The 23,622-nt window shown below is 37.8% G+C and overlaps 1 protein-coding gene across 3 annotated transcripts in view; it reads right to left on the bottom strand.

The window, feature by feature from the left end:
- Positions 1 to 23,622, bottom strand: part of LOC126237274 (neither inactivation nor afterpotential protein C) — a 383,219-nt gene that overhangs the window by 37,299 nt on the left and 322,298 nt on the right. For all 3 annotated transcript variants that reach the window (XM_049947204.1, XM_049947206.1, XM_049947205.1), the window contains exons 23-24: positions 9,118 to 9,317; positions 1,080 to 1,165 (exon numbers count right to left, since the gene is read on the bottom strand). In XM_049947204.1, the coding sequence (XP_049803161.1) occupies positions 1,080 to 1,165; positions 9,118 to 9,317 (286 nt within the window). The remainder of the gene's footprint in view (positions 1 to 1,079; positions 1,166 to 9,117; positions 9,318 to 23,622) is intronic.

Genomic DNA, 23,622 nt, shown 5'->3' with positions numbered 1-23,622 from the left:
ACACACACACACACACACACACACACACACACACACACACACACACACACACACACACTGCCACAAGCAAGCTCACCTCATGCACAGATAACCACTATCTCCGGCCACTCTGGCCACAGCGGCCAGAGGTAGAGGTCATGTGCACATGACGTGTGCTTCCTTGTGTCAATGTGTTTGTTTCTTTCTGAGAAAGATTTTGACTTAAAGCTCACTGTGTAACAGTCTTTTCATTGTACTTGTCTGCAGCTCAGTGAGTCATCTTTATGGTGAATAGCAATCTATCCTTTTCATAATATTTTTAATATCTTGTAAGGTGTTACATTTTTGGCAAAACTGTTCACTGACCAAGGTCACACTAATATACAGTGTCAAACTTCATACGAATTATTGTTCTTATGTCTTGGAATTCTAGCCCAGTCATCCCTGTACATATGTTCCTCAGGGGATTTGTTGCTGGCAATAGTGACTCATTCAGAAGAAACTGTAATATTCATTCAGTGAACACTAGACAGAAAAATGATATACACTCAGACAACACTTCCTTAAGCACTGTGCAGAAAGATATGTGCTATTTAGCATATTTCATTTTCAATAGGTTTTCAACAGAACTAAAAAAACTGTGATAAACCCCAATTATTCAAACCCAAGCTGAAAGATTTCCATGTGATAGACTACTCCTATTCTGTGCAAGTGTTCCTCAGAGTAGTTGAGAACTTTTTCTGTAATGTGTTACTTATTCATATGCTCTCTCATACTTTTTTATATTTGTTAATTCTTTGATTCTTTTGATTACAAATTTTGTAATCAGCACTCTGTGATCTATGTTCTGGTTTGTTCCATGACTGAGTAACTTTGGCTCATAGGGTCCCACAAACCTGATATATAAACAAATTTTAAAAAATTGAATGCTGTTTGTTAGTGGTACCTCATTATGATTATATTGTGATTTGGGACTTAGGAATATATTTACTGTTCTTGTAAGAAATAGAAACTGGAAAAAAAGGAATGTAGGAAGCTGTGTTATTTCAAATAACTTATACAATTCTGTAATTCTTTACCAAGGCTTTTTTAAGTCATACCTCTGACATGCTTTTTGCCGTACATCAGAAAATCTCTTCGAAGGGGTTCGTCCCATGATTCCTGGTCATCGTCAAACAGATCTTCCCTGGGAAGGAAAAGAAATCTTATTAATCATCACTGAGCATAAGTGACCAATGATACTGCAAAATTTATGCAATAAATTGCGTTATATATTATATTATACGAGGGCCGTTCAGAAAGTAACCTCCGGTTGATTTAAAAAAATACACCAAGTTAAATAAAAATATTTTAATATATACATCTTACAACTACATCTTTGCACTATTTTTCTACATAGTCTCCATAGCGATTGAGGCACTTATCGTATCTCTTCACAAGCTTTGAAATTCCTTCTGCATAAAAATCACCCGCTTGTGCCTGGAGCCAGCCTGTGACCGCATCTTTGAGCTCTTCGTCGTCATCAAACCGCTGTGACCCGAGCCATTTCTTCAAATGCATGAAGAGGTGATAATCACTTGGCACCAGGTCTGGGCTGTAAGGTGGATGGTTGATAACGTCCCACTTGAAGGACTCAAGAAGGGCCGTTGTTCTGCGAGCAGAGTGAGGACGGGCGTTATCGTGCAAAAAAACGATACCGGAAGTCAGCATACCACGGCGTTTGTTCTGTATAGCCCGTCGTAACTTTTTTATTGTTTCACAGTACACGTCTTGATTAATGGTCGTACCACGTTCCATGAATTCAACCAACAACACCCCTTTGGCATCCCAAAACACCGTTGCCATCAGTTTTCTGGCAGAAAAATCTTGCGAGGCTTTTCTTGGTTTGGTAGGCGAATTTGAATGTGCCCACATCTTTGATTGTTCTTTTGTCTCAGGGTTCACGTACTTAATCCAGGTTTTGTCACCGGTCACGATTCTGTTTAACAATGGTTCTCCTTCGTCCTCATAACGTGACAGAAAGTCTAATGCAGAGGCCATTCTTTGAGTTTTGTGGTGGTCGGTAAGAATTTTGGGCACCCATCATGCACAGAACTTACGGTAACCCAATCTTGCTGTCACTATCTCGTACAAGAGAGTCTTAGAAATCTGTGGAAAACCAGTAGACAACTCCGACATTGAGAAACGTCGATTTTCACGAACTTTTGCATCAACTGTCTGAACGAGTTCGTCAGTCACCAATGACGGTCCACCACTCCTCTCTTCATCATGAACGTTTTCTCGTCCACTTTTAAATAAACGTACCCATTCACAGACAACTCCTTCACTCATAACTCTTGGTCCGTACACGGCACAAAGCTCACGATGAATACCTGCTGCAGAATATCCTTTGGCTGTAAAAAACCTTATGACAGCACGCGCTTCACATTTGGTGGGGTTTTCTATTGCAGCACACATTTCAAACTGCCACAAAAACTAAACTAGCGCAGGTACGACGTTCACTCGACCATGGCTTGATGCCGACTGACCTGTTGAGTGCATGAACGCACAGATGGCGTTACTACTCCCCCCACAACCCGCACTGTGACCAATCGGAGGTTACTTTCTGAACCGCCCTCGTATATTATACATATTATGTATTAGTTTGTATTTATTCTAATGAAAGCCAAAGCAGAAGAAAATATGGTTAGCCTGCTTTGCACTTATTACAAATTGTATTTTTATCAGCAAAGGAAGCTTGTTTCTTTAATGTGATTGTTGCCATGGTTGATTTTAAGTTATGTGAATTGTAACCCAAGGGCCAAATCAGTTTAACTGTTCTGTTTGTAATTAAAAATCAATCTAAATAACCTTTATAATATTCTTTGAACAGCATTTGAATCTACCTGCAATTTCTTTTCATTCCAAAGGAATATTCCTATCACTTTGTATGTCTAAGAATGTTATGGTTGAATATAATGAGGGAAACATTCCACGTGGGAAAAGTATATCTAAAAACACAGATGATGTGACTTACCGAACGAAAGTGCTGGCAGGTCGATAGACACACAAACAAACACAAACATACACACAAAATTCAAGCTTTCGCAACAAACTGTTGCCTCATCAGGAAAGAGGGAAGGAGAGGGAAAGACGAAAGGATGGGGGTTTTAAGGGAGAGGGTAAGGAGTCATTCCAATCCCAGGAGTGGAAAGACTTACCTTAGGGGGAAAAAAGGGAAAAAAGGACAGGTATACACTCGCACACACACACATATCCATCCGCACATACACAGACACAAGCAGACCAAATCTGTTCTTAATCAATAACCATAGAAATTTATATCAGTTTCAAACTAAAATTTGTGTTAGAAATTTCAAGAAACAAAAACAAATATAAAAGAATGGGTAGTCTGAGTTGGAATATCAACAATATTATGAAAAGGATAGATTGCTTGTCTAAAGCATCATGTGAAATTTTAGGTTCAAGATAGAAAAAATGTTTCACTTTCATCTACTTTGTTACCTGGTGGTCTGCAATTTTGATGTTAAGTTTGCTAATCTCATTTCTGATATTTTACATTGCTTTCATCTCTTTTTTATTTATTCTTGATCCACATTCTGTCCCCATTAGACTTTTTATTCCATTCATGTCCTGTAACTTTTCCTTACTTCTATTGAGAAAGCAATGTCATCAGTAAATCTTTATTGATATCCTTTCACTTTGAATTTTAATCCCACTTCTGAACCTTTCTTTTATTTCTGTCATTACTTTTTTGATGTAGAGATCAAACAATTGGGGAGAAAGACTGTATCCCTGTCTTACACCCTTTTTAATCTGAGTACTTTGTTCTTGATCTCCCTTCTTATTGTTCCCACCTCTTGTTGTACATGTTGTACATTACCCACCTCTCTAGAACTTATACTAATGTTTCTGAGAATTTCAAACATCTTGCACCATTTTATGTCGTCAAACACTTTTTCTAGGTTGACAAATCCTATGAATGTATCTTGATTTTTCGCAAGTTTGGCTCACATTATCAGGTTCAGCAACAGAACTGACTCTCTTGTGTCTTTCCTTTCCTAAACTGATAGTCATCCAACAAATCATCAGTTTTCTTTTTCTTTCTTGTGTGTATCATTCTTGTCAGCACCTTGGAGGCATGAGCTGCTAAACTGATTGTGTTCCAGTTCTCTCATTTACCTGCCCTTGCTATCTTTTGGAGTGTATGGATGATATTTTTCTGAAAATCTGATGGTATGTCTCCAGGTTCAAAGATTCTACATATTGACTTCAATAGTCATTTGGTTACAGCTTTCTCCAATGATTTTAGAAATTCCAAAGGGATGTGATCTATGCCTTCTGCTTATTTGACTGCAAGTCTTCCAAACCTCTTTCAAACTCTGACTGTAATATTGGATTCCCCTATGTCCTCAAATCAAGTACCATTTCTTCTTCTATCAGATCAGCAAACTGCTCCTCCCACTTGTGGACGCCTTCAGTATATTCTTTCCACATATCCGTTCTCTCCTTTGCATTCAACTGTGAAATTCCATTTTCCCTCTGAATGTTAACACCTTTGGTCTTCATTTCATCAGAGGTTTCTTTGATTTTTCCATATTATGAATCTGTCCTTCTGACAATCATTTCTTTTGATTTCTTCACTTTTCTTCCTACAGTCATTTCACTTTATCTTTACTGCACTTTTTAATGTGTTAACTTCTAAATGTTTTGTATTTCTGTATTCTGTCTTTTCCTGAACATTTTTGCCCTCCCAACTTTCAACAATCAGTTGAAGTGTTTCTTCAGTTAGCCAAGGTTTCTTTGCAGTTGTCTTACTTGTACATCTATTTTTCTGACCATCTTGTTCTATTTTGGAAATGTCCACTCCTCTTCAACTGAATTGCCTACTTTGATATTCATTATCATAGTGTCTACTGTCTGTGAGAACTTCAAACACCTTTCCTTGTTCCTCAATGCTTTGGTATTTTTATTTGATTGGATTGATTGATTTTGACTGGTCCAGTTATATCATGCAGCATGAACTGTGCAATTGATAATGGACAGGTCAAAGAAAAGTTGAAGTAATACATAATCTTAGCAAATAGTAGCAAATTAAAATTATGTAAATATTCTTATAATTTAATTTTTAAGTAACTTTTTTGTTACATATTCAGAAATTGTTTTATGGAATAGAAACAGAGTTTTGTTAGAAGTGCCTTTAGTTCAATTTCAAATTTTGGGTATGTGGCGATTTTTATTTCCTGATATGTTATTGTGTAGTATGATACCAATGTTAATTATTCTCCTTGATTTACTGTAGTTCTGTGATATTTCTGGCAAATATTTGATTTCCATGTGTTACAGTAGTTGTGTACATGTTTTTTGTAGTAGTTTTCCTGTTTTCAAGGGATAGTCTCTAGTGAACAAGATAGTTTCATAAATGAACAAGCTTGGAACATTTGGATCAACAAGCTCAGTAAAATGAGATTTACAGGACTTCCTTTTTCTAAGGCCACAAATTATTCTTAGAACTCTTTTTTGTGTTCTAAAACCTTTAAGTTGTGTGTTGAGTGTCCCCAGAAAATGAATCCCTATCGAAGCAGTGAGTGGAAATGTGCATAATATGCCTGCAGTACTGTTGTTTTGCTTGTTGCAGACTTTAATGTTCTTAAACCACAGTACGCAGATGAGAGTTTCCTAGACAAGTTGTTTATGTGTGTGTCCCACTTTAAGTCTTTCTGAAGCCACAAACCCAAAAATTTTGTGACATTTACATTTTATAGGGGCTAATTTTTTAATCGTGCTTGAGTAGACATTTGATTGGATGGAGGAAATAACTGCAACTTGGCACACAGTTTTTCAATATTTAAAATGACTTTCTTTATTGTGAACCACTCAGGAAATCTTTTCATAGAACTTCCTGCTGTTGACTGCAAGGCTTCTTGGCTAGATCCAGTAGGCAATATCCTGGTGTCATTGGCAAATAGGATAGTTTTTTTTGGGACCAGATATTCAACAAAATAATGCACGTAGATCAAGAAGAGTAGTGGACGTAAGACTGAGCAATGCAGTACATCATATTTTATTGGTAATTCACTAGAAAGGAAGGAGTTGTTTCTTGTTTTGTTCTTAGTGTTGAATTCATACCGAAGTGATACCTTCTGCCCTCAATTATTTGGGCATGAACACATCCAGCTATGTGCTACAGCTCTTACTCCTCATCTTTCTAATTTTTTAAAGCAGACTGTTATGGTCTAGGACATCAACGGAATTTGACAGATCTAGAAAAATACCTGCAGCTAATTTATGTTGGTCAAGGGATTTTAAAGCACAGTCTAAGAATTAACAAAATGCTGTCTGTAGCAGTCAAACTTTTGCTATTTCGAGAACATCTGGAAAGACACCAGTTTCTAGAGAGATTTTGAAAATTTGTGCCAACAGTTTTGCTATGTGATGAGCTCATGCTTTTAATATGAAATCAGGTACTTCAACAAGGTCACTTGACATTTTATTGCTTAATGATTCAATTTTACTTTTAATATCATTGGGATTTGTTTCATAAACATATATAGAGGTGTCCACAATCACTGATTTGCTGGAGAATCTTGGGACTGGTCCTTTACAGTTTACTAGAATGAGGTCTTCAGCTAGTGGACTAAAATATTCATTGAATTATGTCATGATAGATTTTGGGTCTGTGACTTTTGAGCCCTATTGTTTTAGTGGTACATTCTTTTTCTTTCATTACAAGTTTCTTTCTTTATAGCTCTCCACTTAGTTTTCATTTTGTTAGATGAGTTCTTTATCAAATTGTCATTCCATATTTGCTATACATACACTTTACATTTGCTATGCATACACTTAATCAGTCATGTATCTTTATACGCTTACCTAGTGAAGTAGCAAATCAATTAAGCAATTGTATTTGTATTTGGCAAGAAACATTTCAAATCTCTGTTGAGACATCTTAATTTAAATTTTAGACAGTTTTTCTAAGTAACATCAGCTTACTGTTGTGATGCTTGATTTTAGAGAGACCATGGCTGAAATCCTGTCTTGTCCAACTGCAGTTTACTTTGTACTCCTTCTTTAATAACAATATTGGTGATGAGAGTTTTAAGCCCTAATCTTCCTTCTTTGAAAATATTGTTTTTATTCATAATTTACTGTCATCAACAGTTTGTCTTTCAAATAAATGCTGTACTTACGTTTTTATGGTAAGAAGATGTAATTTGATATAAAGGGGAGATATTGTTAATGTGTTTAGTTATTTGGCATGTGGTTAATATTATTCTATGTGTGCAAAGCTTGTACTTTTTCTGGCTTCTTTCTTCAGCCAAAGAAATTGTGTTTGTACAGCTGAAGAACAGCCTCCCTCTTCACCCTTTCCCACACATATATACACATATATCTGAAAAGTCAATGCAGCAAAGTGAATGAGGGCAAACGTATTAAAGAAATGGTAGACATTATTTACTAATTAAGGTTTTTAAATTGTACACATAGAAAATTAATTTTGATAGCTGAGTGTGCATCCCCTGTACACTGACAATATTATTAATAAAAATTTCTTGTGCTAGAAATGTGAGTACAAAAAAACAACATGCATAAGTTGGTCACTAAGTATAATTATTTAGCAGCTTGGATCTTATATGTCTTTGGAACAATTTATTTTTCTTGTAGAAAAAGTGTTTCATTTTAATTGATTTGTCACTGAAGAAAATTTGATAGTATTGTGAGAGCATACTGAAATGTAATGCCTCTGAATTTTTTTATGTGAAGAGTCTTAAGCTTTTTAAAGAAAATGAACATTATTAGCATTCCACATCTTTAATCTTCATGTCTACATATTTATTTCTCAACACATTTCAGCCTCTGAGATACCAGTTTGTTGATACTGTCACTGTAGAATGTTTGACCTTGTTTACAGAGCCACAACCTCACCTCTGTCTGCAATGCTTCATCACTATCAAAGAGAAGTCATCAAAGGTGTTCTTTAAGTTTTGGAAACAGATGAAAATCGGATGAGACCAAGTTGGGACTATATGGAAGATAATTGATGACAATGAAACCATGATGTTGGATTTTTGCAGATTTCACGGCAATCATGTGTAGTCTGGCACTGTGATGCTGACTCCATGTGAGAATGAATGCTTTGAATTTGAAACTAGATTACAGCCTGCTGTTTCTCATGCACTGATATAGCTATGTTATACACCACCATGTTACACATTACTGTTTGGATCATGCTAGTGGCAGACGGCTGCAGATGTGTAGACACAAAGCATGAAGATATAGAATGTTAATAAGACTTGTTTTATTTAAAAAGCCTACATGGTGCCAGCCAGTGCTGTCTTTACCACGTGGGCTATGTTGTGGTGGGGTTTGTGGTGGGTGGGGTGGATAGCAGGACAGAGAGGTGGGAGGCAGAGAGAGGGATTGAGCAGCTAGCTACTGGGAGGGAGGTAGTCACTTTGCTGACTAGAAATACTGGACAGAGGGGAGGCAGGTACATGGGCTAAGCATATGACGCACAGTTGCCAAAGCCAGTGGAGTGCAGCGCATGCTGAAGGTGACAAGAAAACATTAATTGGAAGTGGTAACAGGGCAGATGAAGGGAAAACCGTTGGGAGGAGAGTGTGGAGGCAGTGGATTAATGGAGATTGGGGCTAGGACAATTATGACAGCAAAGGATGTTCAGGACTCAATCTCCTATAATGTGCTGTCCTCATATCCTCCACCTAACAGTTCCCCTTCCTCCATCACGTCACCTATTCAAAGAAGAAAGATTAGGGCTTAAAACACACAAAACCAACACTGTTATTAAAGAACAAGCATAAAGTGAACTGGAGATGCATCAGACAGGCCATGAACCATGGTCTATTTAAACACAAGCATCCTAGTATTCAGTTGATGTTATTTTGAAAAATATGTCTGAATCTTAAATAAGATGTCTCAACAGGGATTTGAAGTGTGTTCTTCCCAAATACACATAAAAAATTTGGAGGCATTACTTTTTACCAAGCCCTCATTACACCACATGTTATTCAAATTTCGAACCTAGTAGTGGTTGTCACACTTAAATCATTAATTGATTTTGTGCCACAAACACAGACTACAGCAACTCATGTATCTAACTACTGATAATTTACATACCTCATTGGGGCAGCTGGATCACACATGAATGATGTATCAAAGAAATTGAGATCAGCCAGACGGAAAGGTAGTTTCCATGCAGTAGGCTGAGGTTTTCCAAGTTCAATAGTTGCTCTACTTCCTGGATCTATATGATTCAGTTGCACAGACAGTGCTGTGTTGGCAATTGCACTCATTGCATTTTGATTGTACAGGTGGACCTTAAAGAAAAAAATTTCTTTCTTAAGGACAATTCATAGGCTCAAGGAAGGGGGAAAGCTAGTAACCAATAATTATTTGATAGACACATACAAAAAGGAAGAAACTTGATAACTTTTAGGGAAATCTACACACACACACACACACACACACACACACACACACACACACACACACACACACACACACACACACACAAACGCACACACACACACGTATGACTATGTCCATACATGGTGCTGGCTAGATGAACAGTGCCAGTGCTGCCTTTTGGCAGGTGGACAAGGTTGTGGTGGGGACTGTGCTGGATGGGGTGAGTAGAGGGAGAAAAAGATGGGAGAAAGGAAGAGGGACTGGGATGAGTGACTAGTGGCTAGAAGGGAGGAGCCAGTTTGCCAGCTAGGTATGTAGGAGGGAGGGATGGCAAGTACATGGGTTAGGTGTAGGATGCATGGTTGCTGGAGCCTGTGTAGTGCAGTGCATGCTGAAGGTGATGTGGGGACATAAATTGGGGAGGATGGCAGGACAGAAGAAAGAAAAACTGTTGGGTGGAGGATGTAGGGAAGTAGGTTACTGGAGATTGAGGGCAGTATAATTATGGCAGCAGAGGATATCCAGGGCTCAATCTCCTGTAACCTACTGTCATCACATCCTCCACCCAATAGTTACCCTTACTCCATCCTGTCACACCCTCCAAATTCGTGTCTCCACATCATCTTCAGTGCACACCACCCCCTACCGGCCCTGGGAACCATGCATCACATACCAAGCCCTTGCATTTGCCACCCTTCCCTCCCGTGTTCCTATCTGGCAATCTGGCTGGCCACCTCCCTCCAAGCTACTAGCCACCCACCATTAATCCCTCTCTTTGTCTATCACTTCTCTCTCCAATTACCCACCACATCCTACACAACCCTCTCCAAAACCTAATCCACATGCCAAAATGCAGCACTGGCATAGTTTGTCCAGTTGGCACCATGTAGAGGTATAGGTGTGCATATGCATCTGTTTTTCTGTGTGTATTTTACTCTAGCCTGAAAAAGGCAGCATGTTTCCTACTTTTTGTGTGTGCCTACCCAGAACTAAATGCTTCTGCTTTTTGGTGAGTGGTCTCCTTTTATCTGCTTGTGTCTGTATATGGGTGGATGGATATGTGTGTGTGTGCGAGTGTATACCTGTCCTTTTTTCCCCCTAAGGTAAGTCTTTCCGCTCCCGGGATTGGAATGACTCCTTATCCTCTCCCTTAAAACCCACATCCTTTTGTCTTTCCCTCTCCTTCCCTCTTTCCTGATGAGGCAACAGTTTGTTGCGAAAGCTTGAATTTTGTGTGTGTGTTTGTGTCTGTTTGTGTGTCTATCGACCTGCCAGCGCTTTCATTCGGTAAGTCACATCATCTTTGTTTTTAGATATATTTTTCCCACGTGGAATGTTTCCCTCTATTATGTATAAATTATTTAACAGTTACATTGCAGACCCATACATATTCCCTGATACACTTACACGTGGAATAACTTATCTGAAACCTGAAGATCAAGCAGACACAGCAAACCCAGCTAAATATCGCCCCATAACATGCCTACCAACAATCTACAAAATATTAACTTCAGTCATTACACAGAAATTAATGACACATACAACACAGAACAAAATTATAAATGAAGAACAAAAAGGCTGCTGCAAAGGAGCACGAGGATGTAAAGAGCAACTGATAATAGATGCAGAGGTGACATATCAAGCTAAAACTAAACAAAGGTCGCTACACTACGCATACATTGATTACCAAAAAGCTTTTGATAGTGTACCCCACTCATGGCTACTACAGATATTGGAAATATACAAAGTAGATCCTAAATTGATACAGTTTCTAAACATAGTAATGAAAAACTGGAAAACCACACTTAATATCCAAACAAATTCAGATAATATCACATCACAGCCAATACAGATAAGCGTGGAATATACCAAGGAGACTCATTAAGTCCTTTCTGGTTCTGTCGTGCTCTGAACCCACTATCCAACATGCTAAATAATACAAATTATGGATACAATATTACTGGAACATACCCACACAAAATCACACATTTGCTATACATGGATGATCTAAAACTACTGGCAGGAACCAATCAGCAACTCAACCAATTATTAAAGATAACAGAAGTATTCAGCAATGATATAAATATGGCTTTTGGAACAAACAAATGTAAGAAAAATAGCATAGTCAAGGGAAAACACACTAAACAAGAAGATTACATATTGAATAACCACAGTGACTCCATAGAAGCGATGGAAAAAACAGATGCCTATAAATACCTAGGATACAGACAAAAAATAGGAATAGATAATACAAATTTTAAAGAAGAACTAAAAGAAAATTATAGACAAAGACTAACAAAAATACTGAAAACAGAATTGACAGCAAGAAACAAGACAAAAGCTATAAATACTTACGCTATACCAATATTGACCTACTCATTTGGAGTAGTGAAATGGAGTACCACAGACCTAGAAGCACTCAATACACTTACATGTTCACAATGCCACAAATATAGAATACATCACATACATTCAGCAACAGAAAGATTCACATTAAGCAGAAAGGAAGGAGGAAGGGGATTCATTGACATAAAAAACCTACATTATGGACAGGTAGACAATTTAAGAAAATTCTTTCTAGAACGAGCCGAAACTAGCAAAATACACAAAGCAATCACTCATATAAATACATCAGCTACACCACTGCAATTTCATAACCACTTCTACAACCCTTTAGATCACATAACATCAACAGATATGAAGAAAGTAAATTGGAAGGGGAAGGCACTACATGGCAAGCACCCGTATCACCTAACACAGCCACACATCGATCAAGACGCATCAAACACATGGCTAAGAAAAGGCAATATATACAGTGAGACAGAAGGATTCATGATTGCAATACAGGATCAAACAATAAACACCAGATATTACAGCAAGCATATTATTAAAGATCCCAATACCACAACAGATAAATGCAGACTTTGCAAACAACAAATAGAAACAGTAGATCACATCACAAGCGGATGTACAATACTAGCAAATACAGAATACCCCAGAAGACATGACAATGTAGCAAAAATAATACATCAACAGCTTGCCTTACAACATAAACTTATAAAACAACACGTTCCCACATACAAGTATGCACCACAAAATGTACTGGAGAATGATGAATACAAATTATACTGGAGCAGAACCATTATAACAGATAAAACAACACCACATAACAAACCTGACATCATAGTCACCAATAAAAAGAAGAAATTAACACAACTAATCGAAATATCCATACCCAATACAACAAATATACAAAAGAAAACAGGAGAAAAAATTGAAAAATACATCCAACTGGCTGAGGAAGTCAAGGACATGTGGCATCAGGATAAAGTTGACATTATACCAATTATACTATCAATGACAGGAGTCATACCACACAATATCCACCAGTAGATCAACGCAATACAGCTACATCCAAACTTATATATACAACTACAGAAATCTGTAATTATTGATACATGACAATGTAGCAAAAATAATACATCAACAGCTTGCCTTACAACATAAACTTATAAAACAACACGTTCCCACATACAAGTATGCACCACAAAATGTACTGGAGAATGATGAATACAAATTATACTGGAGCAGAACCATTATAACAGATAAAACAACACCACATAACAAACCTGACATCATACTCACCAATTAAAAGAAGAAATTAACACAACTAATCAATTACCCGAAAGTTCCTAAATGCAATATTAAATATAGCGTACAGTTAAAAGGAAGTGACGCTTGATCAGGGTCCGCTTCACTTTCCATTTTTAACCAGACTTAATGTCTGAGAAAGTAAAGAAATAATAATAATAATAATAAATGTGGAGGCCCGGGAAAAGAATAGGCCTCCGGTATGTTCTGCCAGTCGTAAAAGGCGATGAAAAGAACAAACCACTAATAGGGCTAACCCCCCTTTTAGTGTGATGAGTTGGTTCAGGACAGAACTAAAGAAGCCTCGGACAAGTGCCATCATGGTCGGGGACGACACTTGAACCCTATGCCCGCCCACAATGGTAACGACACTGCTAGCCAACTGGAAAATGATTTAAATCCAAATAGAGGTGTTTTCCAGGATATGCTTCCTGCAACCACCCTAGAAGGAAAACAAAGACAGAGAATGAGATGGTCAGATGAAGTTAATCGACACCTCATGTTCTGTTATTACCAAGCAACAAACCTAGGAACCAACACAACTGGATACAGATCACAAGTATACACAACATTTATTACCAGATACCCAGAATTAAAATTTTTAACAGAACAATGACTAGCTGATCAGATCCGTGTAATAATAAAAAATAACAGGATACCCCAGTCAGAATTAGAAAACATCAAACAACAAGTACAACAAATACTGGAACAAAATAATGTGCAAGCAGAAGAAGAAGAAAGTACAGTAATGGACTCAAACATCCCAGAGCAAACAAACAAAGAACAACATGCATCAATTAAACAATCAGAGGAAAACAAAATCTTAAGACAGCCACCAGAACAAGCACAAATAGAACACGAAGTGAGACACATGTTAGATACAGAAGAAAAATTTCAGCTGACATATATAGAAAACAAAGACACAAATACAGACATTAGACCATTCTTGCATAGACCGCCAAATAACCCACAAGTCGAAACAACAATAAAAACTATCAACACAATCATACACAACAAAATAAATGAAAACACAACTATGGAAGGGTTACAACTACTGGTTTATATAGGAGCACTCACTACACTAAATATACACACTAGGCAGAGATCAGAACCAACCAACACACAGAAGAAACCCACAAAACCAGCATGGCATTACAGGCTACAGATCAGAATAGAAAAACTGAGAAAAGACATCGGACAGCTAACACAATTTATAAGAAATGAAATGTCAGAAAAAAAACGAAAAAGGTTAGGTAAAATCTCACAACAAGTAGCGATAGAGCAATTAGATGAAAAGAAGCAGAAATTACAAACATTGGCCAAACGACTTAGAAGATACAAAAAAAGTGAAAATAGAAGGAAACAAAACCAAACATTCAACACAAACCAAAAGAAATTATACCAGACAATAGATAACACACACATTAAAATAGACAATCCACCAAACATAACAGAAATGGAACACTTCTGGAGCAACATATGGTCAAACCCGGTACAACATAACAGGCATGCATGGCGGATACAAGCAAAAACAGACACATACAAGTTGATACCACAAATGCCTGAAGTGATAATTTTGGAACATGAAGTCACCCAAGCAATTAATTCTACTCACAATTGGAAAGCCCCTGGAAAATTCACATCTAACTAAATTATTTAACAGTTACATTGCAGACCCATACACATTCCCTGATACACTTACACATGGAATAACTTATCTGAAACCTAAAGATCAAGCAGACACAGCAAACCCAGCTAAATATCGCCCCATAACATGCCTACCAACAATCTACAAAATATTAACTTCAGTCATTACACAGAAATTATTGACACATACAACACAGAACAAAATTATAAATGAAGAACAAAAAGGTTGTTGCAAAGGAGCACGAGGATGTAAAGAGCAACTGATAATAGATGCAGAGGTGACATATCAAGCTAAAACTAAACAAAGGTCGCTACACTACGCATACATTGATTACCAAAAAGCTTTTGATAGTGTACTCCACTCATGGTTACTACAAATATTGGAAATATACAAAGTAGATCCTAAATTGATACAGTTCCTAAACATAGTAATGAAAAATTGGAAAACCACACTTAATATCCAAACAAATTCAAATAATGTCACATCACAGCCAGTACAGATTAAGCGTGGAATATACCAAGGAGACTCATTAAGTCCTTTCTGGTTCTGTCTTGCTCTGAACCCACTATCCAACATGCTAAATAATACAAATTATGGATACAATATTACTGGAAGATACCCACACAAAATCACACATTTGTTGTACATGGATGATCTAAAACTACTGGCAGCAACAAATCAACAACTCAACCAATTACTAAAGATAACAGAAGTATTCAGAAATGATATAAATATGGCTTTTGGAACAGACAAATGTAAGAAAAATAGCATAGTCAAGGGAAAACACACTAAACAAGAAGATTACATAATGGATAACCACAGCGACTGCATAGAAACAATGGAAAAAACAGATGCCCATAAATATCTAGGATACAGACAAAAAATAGGAATAGATAATACAAATATCAGTTTGGATTCTGTAGAAATGTTGGAACATGTGAGGCAATACTAACCTTACGACTTATCTTAGAAGAAAGATTAAGAAAAGGCAAACCTACGTTTCTAGCATTTGTAGACTTAGATAAAGCTTTTGACAATGTTAACTGGAATACTCTCTTTCAAATTCTGAAGGTGGTAGGGGTAAAATACAGGGAACGAAAGGCTATTTACAATTTGTACAGAAACCAGATGGCAGTTATAAGAGTCGAGGGGCATGAAAGGGAAGCAGTGGTTGGGAAAGGAGTGAGACAGGGTTGTAGCCTCTCCCCGATGTTATTCTATCTGTATATTGAGCAAGCAGTAAAGGAAGCAAAAGAAAAATTTGGAGTAGGTATTAAAATTCATGGAGAAGAAGTATAAACTTTGAGGTTTGCCGATGACATTGTAATTCTGTCAGAGACAGCAAAGGACTTGGAAGAGCAGTTGAACGGAATGGACAGTGTCTTGAAAGGAAGATATAAGATGAACATCAACAAAAGCAAAACGAGGATAATGGAATGTAGTCAAATTAAATCGGGTGATGCTGAGGGAATTAGATTAGAAAATGAGACACTTAAAGTAGTAAAGGAGTTTTGCTATTTAGGGAGTAAAATAACTGATGATGGTCGAAGTAGAGAGGATATAAAATGTAGACTGGCAATGCCAAGGATTGCGTTTCTGAAGAAGAGAAATTTGTTAACATCGAGTATTGATTTAAGTGTCAGGACGTCGTTTCTGAAAGTATTTGTATGGAGTGTAGCCTTGTATGGAAGTGAAACATGGACGATAAATAGTTTGGACAAGAAGAGAATAGAAGCTTTCGAAATGTGGTGCTACAGAAGAATGCTGAAGATTAGATGGGTAGATCACATAACTAATGAGGAGGTGTTGAATAGGATTGGGGAGAATAGAAGTTTGTGGCACAACTTGACTAGAAGAAGGGATCGGTTGGTAGGACATGTTTTGAGGCATCAAGGGATCACCAGTTTAGTACTGGAGGGCAGCGTGGAGGGTAAAAATCATAGAGGGAGACCAAGAGATGAATACACTAAGCAGATTCAGAAGGATGTAGGTTGCAGTAGGTACTGGGAGATGAAGAAGCTTGCACAGGATAGAGTAGCATGGAGAGCTGCATCAAACCAGTCTCAGGACTGAAGACCACAACAACAACAACAATACAAATATTAAAGAAGAACTAAAAGAAAAATATAGACAAAGACTAACAAAAATACTGAAAACAGAATTGACAGCAAGAAACAAGTCAAAAGCTATAAATACTTACGCTATACCAATATTGACCTACTCATTTGGAGTAGTGAAGTGGAGTAACACAGACCTAGAAGCACTCAATACACTTAAACGATCACAATGCCACAAATACAGAATACATCACATACATTCAGCAACAGAAAGATTCACATTAAGCAGAAAGGAAGGTGGAAGGGGATTTATTGACATAAAAAACCTACATTATGGACAGGTAGAAAATTTAAGAAAATTCTTTCTAGAATGCGCAGAAACTAGCAAAATACACAAATCAATCACTCATATAAATACATCGGCTACACCACTGCAATTTCATAACCACTTCTACAACCCTTTAGATCACGTAACATCAACAGATATGAAGAAAGTAAATTGGAAAAAGAAAACACTACATGGCAAGCACCCGTATCATCTAACACAGCCACACATCGATCAAGACGCAACCAACACACGGCTAAGAAAATGCAATATATACAGTGAGACGGAAGGATTCATGATTGCAATACAGGATCAAACAATAAACACCAGATATTACAGCAAGCATATTATTAAAGATCCCAGTACCACAATAGATAAATGCAGACCTTGCAAACAACAAATAGAAACAGTAGATCACATCACAAGCGGATGTACAATACTAGCAAATACAGAATACCCCAGAAGACATGACAATGTAGCAAAAATAATACATCAACAGCTTGCCTTACAACATAAACTTATAAAACAACACGTTCCCACATACAAGTATGCACCACAAAATGTACTGGAGATTGATGAATACAAATTATACTGGAGCAGAACCATTATAACAGATAAAACAACACCACATAACAAACCTGACATCATACTTACCAATAAAAAGAAAAAATTAACACAACTAATCGAAATATCCATACCCAATACAACAAATATACAAAAGAAAACAGGAGAAAAAATTGAAAAATACATCCAACTGGCTGAGGAAGTCAAGGACATGTGGCATCAGGATAAAGTTGACATTATACCAATTATACTATCAACTACAGGAGTCATACCACACAATATCCACCAGTAGATCAACGCAATACAGCTACATCCAAACATATGTATACAACTACAGAAATCTGTAATTATTGATACATGTTCAATTTCCCGGAAGTTCCTAAATGCAATGTAACATATACTGTACAGTTAAAAGTAAGTCACGCTTGATCAAGGTCCGCGTCACTTTCCATTTTTGACCAGACATAACGTCTGAGAAAAGATAGAATAATAATAATAATACAGGACACATATACTACAGTATTTTGGTCATCTGCCTGTAAGCTGCGCAGCTGTGCTTAGTGTCAGTGCTCAGCCACTATCTTGCATTTTTGTTCTTGTGGAAAGTTGGAAAATTTAATTAATATCAAACACTGACTAAAATACATCAGTACTTGTTTTTATTTTCTTGATTTCATATTTTGTACCAGGGTTGAAGTCTTTTATGGCAGTTGCCTCTGCCTTTTACTGGGATCCTTGAAGCCTCTGCACCTTCAAATGTGTCTGGTCTGGTTGATACATTCTTATACAAGTATGAATGGTGGACAAAAATGGGGCTGAAAATCTTTAGATAGAAGTTGAATGTGAGAACTGACCACTGATTTTGGGAGCACAACTCATCATTTACAACAAATTCTTAAAACTGATTCAAGTCCTCTCATTTGGATCCAAGTCAATGGCCTAAACTATAAACTTAGACAATGGACCAATTACAGTTTCAAAAACACCTGTCAGTTCCAAGGCAGTATACATGATGCCAATTTGGATGTAATTAGAGGCAGTTTAAGATTCCTGATAATGGTCTTGTCATGAACACTGGTTGAATAATACATAATTGGTAACAGATTATATGTATTGTTTTGGAAATTGTTGTTTATTAAGTACATGGATGCTGCAGAGTGCCATACATCCAAAACTGTCAGCTCAAATAATTATTCTGCAATTGTCTCAAATGCACATTTCCTGACCTCTGTTGTTGGTAGAGAATTGCAGGGATTGGCTAGGTGTTCACTAAATACAGGAAGTGATTACTCAGGTGGCAGTTTATATGCAGTAAGCACACTGGAGGAGGGGGTTGGGGTTTGATAGTGTAATAGAAACCACATTTTAGGCCCAATGATGAAGTATAAGTCATGTTCAGAGTCACACTTACTCTTACACAAAGCACACAAAATTTGACTAGTACTGGAGTCATGTTCTGTATCAGAATTCTTGCCATACAATGCTAGGATTGGAGAAGGTGTTAGTACCTTCATAACGACAAGGAAAGATGCAATAGTTCTTGCAGGGGATGTGCCTTGGTACAGAAGTCCTTTATGTATCCCTACTAGTGTGAGCATGTTCTGACAAAGCTCCTCACATCGCATTTATGCCAAAGAGTCAGAAAATTTGTGAATGATCTCATTTCCTTTGGATCAGAACAAACACCTTTAGAATTCACAAGATTCCCCGAGATTTTTATTTGTTGGGCAGTGACCAAGAACTTCTTTAGATTCAAGCAGAGGCCTGCTATCTGAACACATTTCTTTAAATGTTTTTAAAAATATGACAATGTCATACAGACAGCAATGACACAGTGTCCATATAACGTGTGGGAGAAGGTTGCCCACAGAAGTTTGAAGATGGCTGGAGTGTTACACAGTCCAAACAACATAACTTTGAATTGTTGTTGTTGTTGTTGTGGTCTTCAGTCCTGAGACTGGTTTGATGCAGCTCTCCATGCTACTCTATCCTGTGCAAGCTTCTTCATCTCCCAGTATCTACTGCAGCCTACATACTTCTGAATCTGCTTAGTAAATTCATCTCTTGGTCTCCCTCTACGATTTTTACCCTCCACGCTGCCCTCCAATACTAAATTGGTGATCCCTTGATGTCTCAGAACATGTCCTACCAACCGATCCCTTCTTCTAGTCAAGTTGTGCCACAAGCTCCTCTTCTCCCCAATTCTGTTCAATACCTCCTCATTAGTTATGTGATCTACCCATCTAATCTTCAGCATTCTTCTGTAGCACCACATTTCGAAAGCTTCTATACTCTTCTTGTCTAAACAATTTATCATCCACGTTTCACTTCCATACATGGCTACACTCCATACAAATACTTTCAGAAATGACTTCCTGACACTTAAATCTATACTCGATGTTAACAAATTTTTCTTCCTCAGAAACGCTTTCCTTGCCATTGCCAATCTACATTTTATATCCTCTCTACTTTGACCATCATCAGTTAATTTGCTCCCCAAATAGCAAAACTCTTTTACTACTTTAAGTGTCTCATTTTCTAATCTAATTCCCTCAGCACCACTCGACTTAATTCGACTACATTCCATTATCCTCGTTTTGCTTTTGTTGATGTTCATCTTATATCTTCCTTTCAAGACACTGTCCATTCCGTTCAACTGCTCTTCCAAGTCCTTTGCTGTCTCTGACAGAATTACAATATCATCGGCAAACCTCAAAGTTTTTATTTCTTCTCCATGGATTTTAATACCTACTCCGAACTTTTCTTTTGTTTCTTTTTTTGCTTGCTCAATATACAGATTGAATAACATCGGGGATAGGCAACAACCCTGTCTCACTCCCTTCCCAACCACTGCTTCCCTTTCATACCCCTTGACTCTTATAACTGCCATCTGGTTTCTGTACAAATTGTAAATAGCCTTTCGCTCCCTGTATTTTACCCCTACCACCTTCAGAATTTGAAATAGAGTATTCCAATCAACATTGTCAAAAGCTTTATCTAAGTCTACAAATGCTAGAAACATAGGTTTGTCTTTCCTTAATCTTTCTTCTAAGATAAGTCGTAGGGTGAGTAATTGCCTCACTTGTTCCAACATTTCTACGGAATCCAAACTGATCTTCCCCGAGGTCGGCTTCTACCAGTTTTTCCATTCGTCTGTAAAGAATTCGCATTAGTATTTTGCAGCTGTGACTTACTAAACTGATAGTTTGGTAATTTTTGCATCTGTCAACACCTGCTTACTTTGGGATTGGAGTTATTATATTCTTCTTGAAGTCTGAGGGTATTTCGCCTGTCTCATACATCTTGCTCACCAGATGGTAGAGTTTAGTCAGGACTGGCTCTCCCAAGGCTGTCAGTAGTCTAATGGAATGTTGTCTACTCTGGGGGCCTTGTTTTGACTCATGTCTTTCAGTGCTCTGTCAAACTCTTCATGCAGTATCACATCTCCCATTTCATCTTCATCTACATCCTCTTCCATTTCCATAATATTGTCCTCAAGTACATCGCCCTTGTATAGACGCTCTATATACTCCTTCCACCTTTCTGCTTTCCCTTCTTTGCTTAGGACTGGTTTTCTATCAAAGCTCTTGATATTCATGCAAGTGGTTCTCCTTTCTCCAAAGGTCTCTTTAATTTTCCTGTAGGCAGTATCTATCTTACCCCTACTGAGATAAGCCTCTACATCCTTACATATGTCCTCTAGCCATCCCTGCTTAGCCATTTTGCACTTCCTGTCGATCTCATTTTTGAGATGTTTGTATTCCTTTTTGCCTGCTTCATTTACTGCATTTTTATATTTTCTCCTTTCATCAATTAAATTCAATATTTCTTTTGTTACCCAAGGGTTTCTACCAGCCCTTGTCTTTTTACCTATTTGATCCTCTGCTGCCTTCACAATTTTTACATCCCTGAAAGCTACCCATTCTTCCTCTACTGCATTTCTTTCCCCCATTCCTGCCAATTGTTCCCTTATGCTCTCCCTGAAACTCTGTACAACCTCTGGTTCTTTCAGTTTATCCAGGTCCCATCTCCTTAAATTCCCACCTTTTTGCAGTTTCTTCAGTTTTAATCTACAGTTCATAACCAATAGATTGTGGTCAGAGTCCACATCTGCCCCTGGAAATGTCTTACAATTTAAAACCTGTTTCCTAAATCTCTGTCTTACCATTATATGATCTATCTGTTACCTTTTAGTATCTCCAGCGTTCTTCCATGTATACAACCTTCTTTCGCGATTCTTAAACCAAGTGTTAGCTATGATTAAGTTATGCTCTGCGCAAAATTCTACCAGGCGGCTTCCTCTTTCATTTCTTAGCGCCAATCCATATTCACCTACTATGTTTCCTTCTCTCCCTTTTCCTGCTGTTGAATTCCAGTCACCCACGACTATTAAATTTTCATCTCCCTCCACTACCTGAATAATTTCTTTGGTCTCATCATACATTTCATCAATTTCTTCGTCATCTGCAGAGCTAGTTGGCATATAAACTTTTACTACTGTAGTAGGTGTGGGCTTCATGTCTATCTTGGCCACAATAATGTGTTCACTATGCTGTTTGTAGTAGCTTACCCGTACTCCTATTTTTCTATATATTATTAAACCTACTCCTGCATTACCCCTATTTGATTTTGTATTTATAACTCTGTATTCACCTGACCAAAAGTCTTGTTCCTCCTGCCACTGAACTCCACTTATTCCCACTATATCTAACTTTAACCTATCCATTTCCCTTTTTAAATTTTCTAACCTACCTGCCCGATTAATGGGTCTGACACTCCACACTCCGATCCGTAGAACACGTTTTCTTTCTCCTGATAACGACGTCCTCCTGAGTAGTCCCTGCCCAGAGATCCGAATTGGGGACTATTTTACCTCTGGAATATTTTACCCAAAAGGACGCCATCATCATTTAACCATACAGTAAAGCTGCATGCCCTCAGGAAAAATTACGGCTGTAGATTCCCCTTGCTTTCAGCCGTTCACAGTATCAGCACAGCAAGGCCGTTTTGGTTAGTGTTACAAGGCCAGATCAGTCAATCATCCAGACTGTTGCCTCTGCAACTATTGAAAAGGCTGCTGCCCCTCTTCGGGAACCACACGTTTGTCTGGCCTCTCAACAGATACCCCTCTGTTGTGGTTGCACCTATGGTACGGCTATTTGTATCGTTGAGGCACGCAAGCCTTCCCACCAACGGCAAGGTCCATGGTTCATGGGGGGAACTTTGAATTAATAGAGGCCATAAGGAGTTAAAGTGGCAGTCTTTTCCCAGTCAGCCTTGTCAGCTTTGATTTTCCAATAGTGTATCTGAGTTGAAAAAAATGCTTTGCTCCTTTCAAGTAGTCTAGAGTGTCATCAGTGCATGGCAATGGATAGAAATCTTTTTTCATGATTTAGTTTAGCCATCAGCAGCCAATGCTGAAATGCCATTCTTCTTCACAAGGACTACAGGAGAGAACCAATAACTCTCTGAAGATTCAGTGATGTCACCTCACAGAACCTTTTTCATTTCCTCACAGCTTATCTGTTGTTCAGCTTTTGACACCATTTACAAATGCCTTCCCCAAAGTTGATGTGGTGTTTTACCATGGGCCCTTTTCTCAACTTCAGATTTGAAGGCATCAGAAAATTGACTCAGAACAGCTAACACTCACAGATGTTGCACCTCAGTTGCATCAGATCCTATGGGTAGCTTGACAGTTTGATAGATAGCTGTGTTGTCTGTAATGGTAGTGGAGCATGATAATTCATCAATGGCACTAAGCTGCCATTCCTGGTCTAGTTTGGTTGTCCCTAAGCACATACTTTTATGGATGTGTTGTGGCTGCTCATTACAATTAATGATCAAAAGTTCTCCTTGACCATCTACAATGCTTATGATCACTGTTGGTATGTTAATTTCTTTTGTAAGCCTGGGTAACTTTTTACAACTGACAAAAGCTTCACAGTTCAGCGGAGCACATTGATTGA

Source organism: Schistocerca nitens, chromosome 2 (assembly GCF_023898315.1).
Source record: "Schistocerca nitens isolate TAMUIC-IGC-003100 chromosome 2, iqSchNite1.1, whole genome shotgun sequence".
Taxonomy (NCBI): Eukaryota; Metazoa; Arthropoda; class Insecta; order Orthoptera; family Acrididae; genus Schistocerca; species Schistocerca nitens.
Note: the sequence above shows the minus strand (reverse complement) of the source record. Positions and strands in the feature narration are given on the sequence as shown.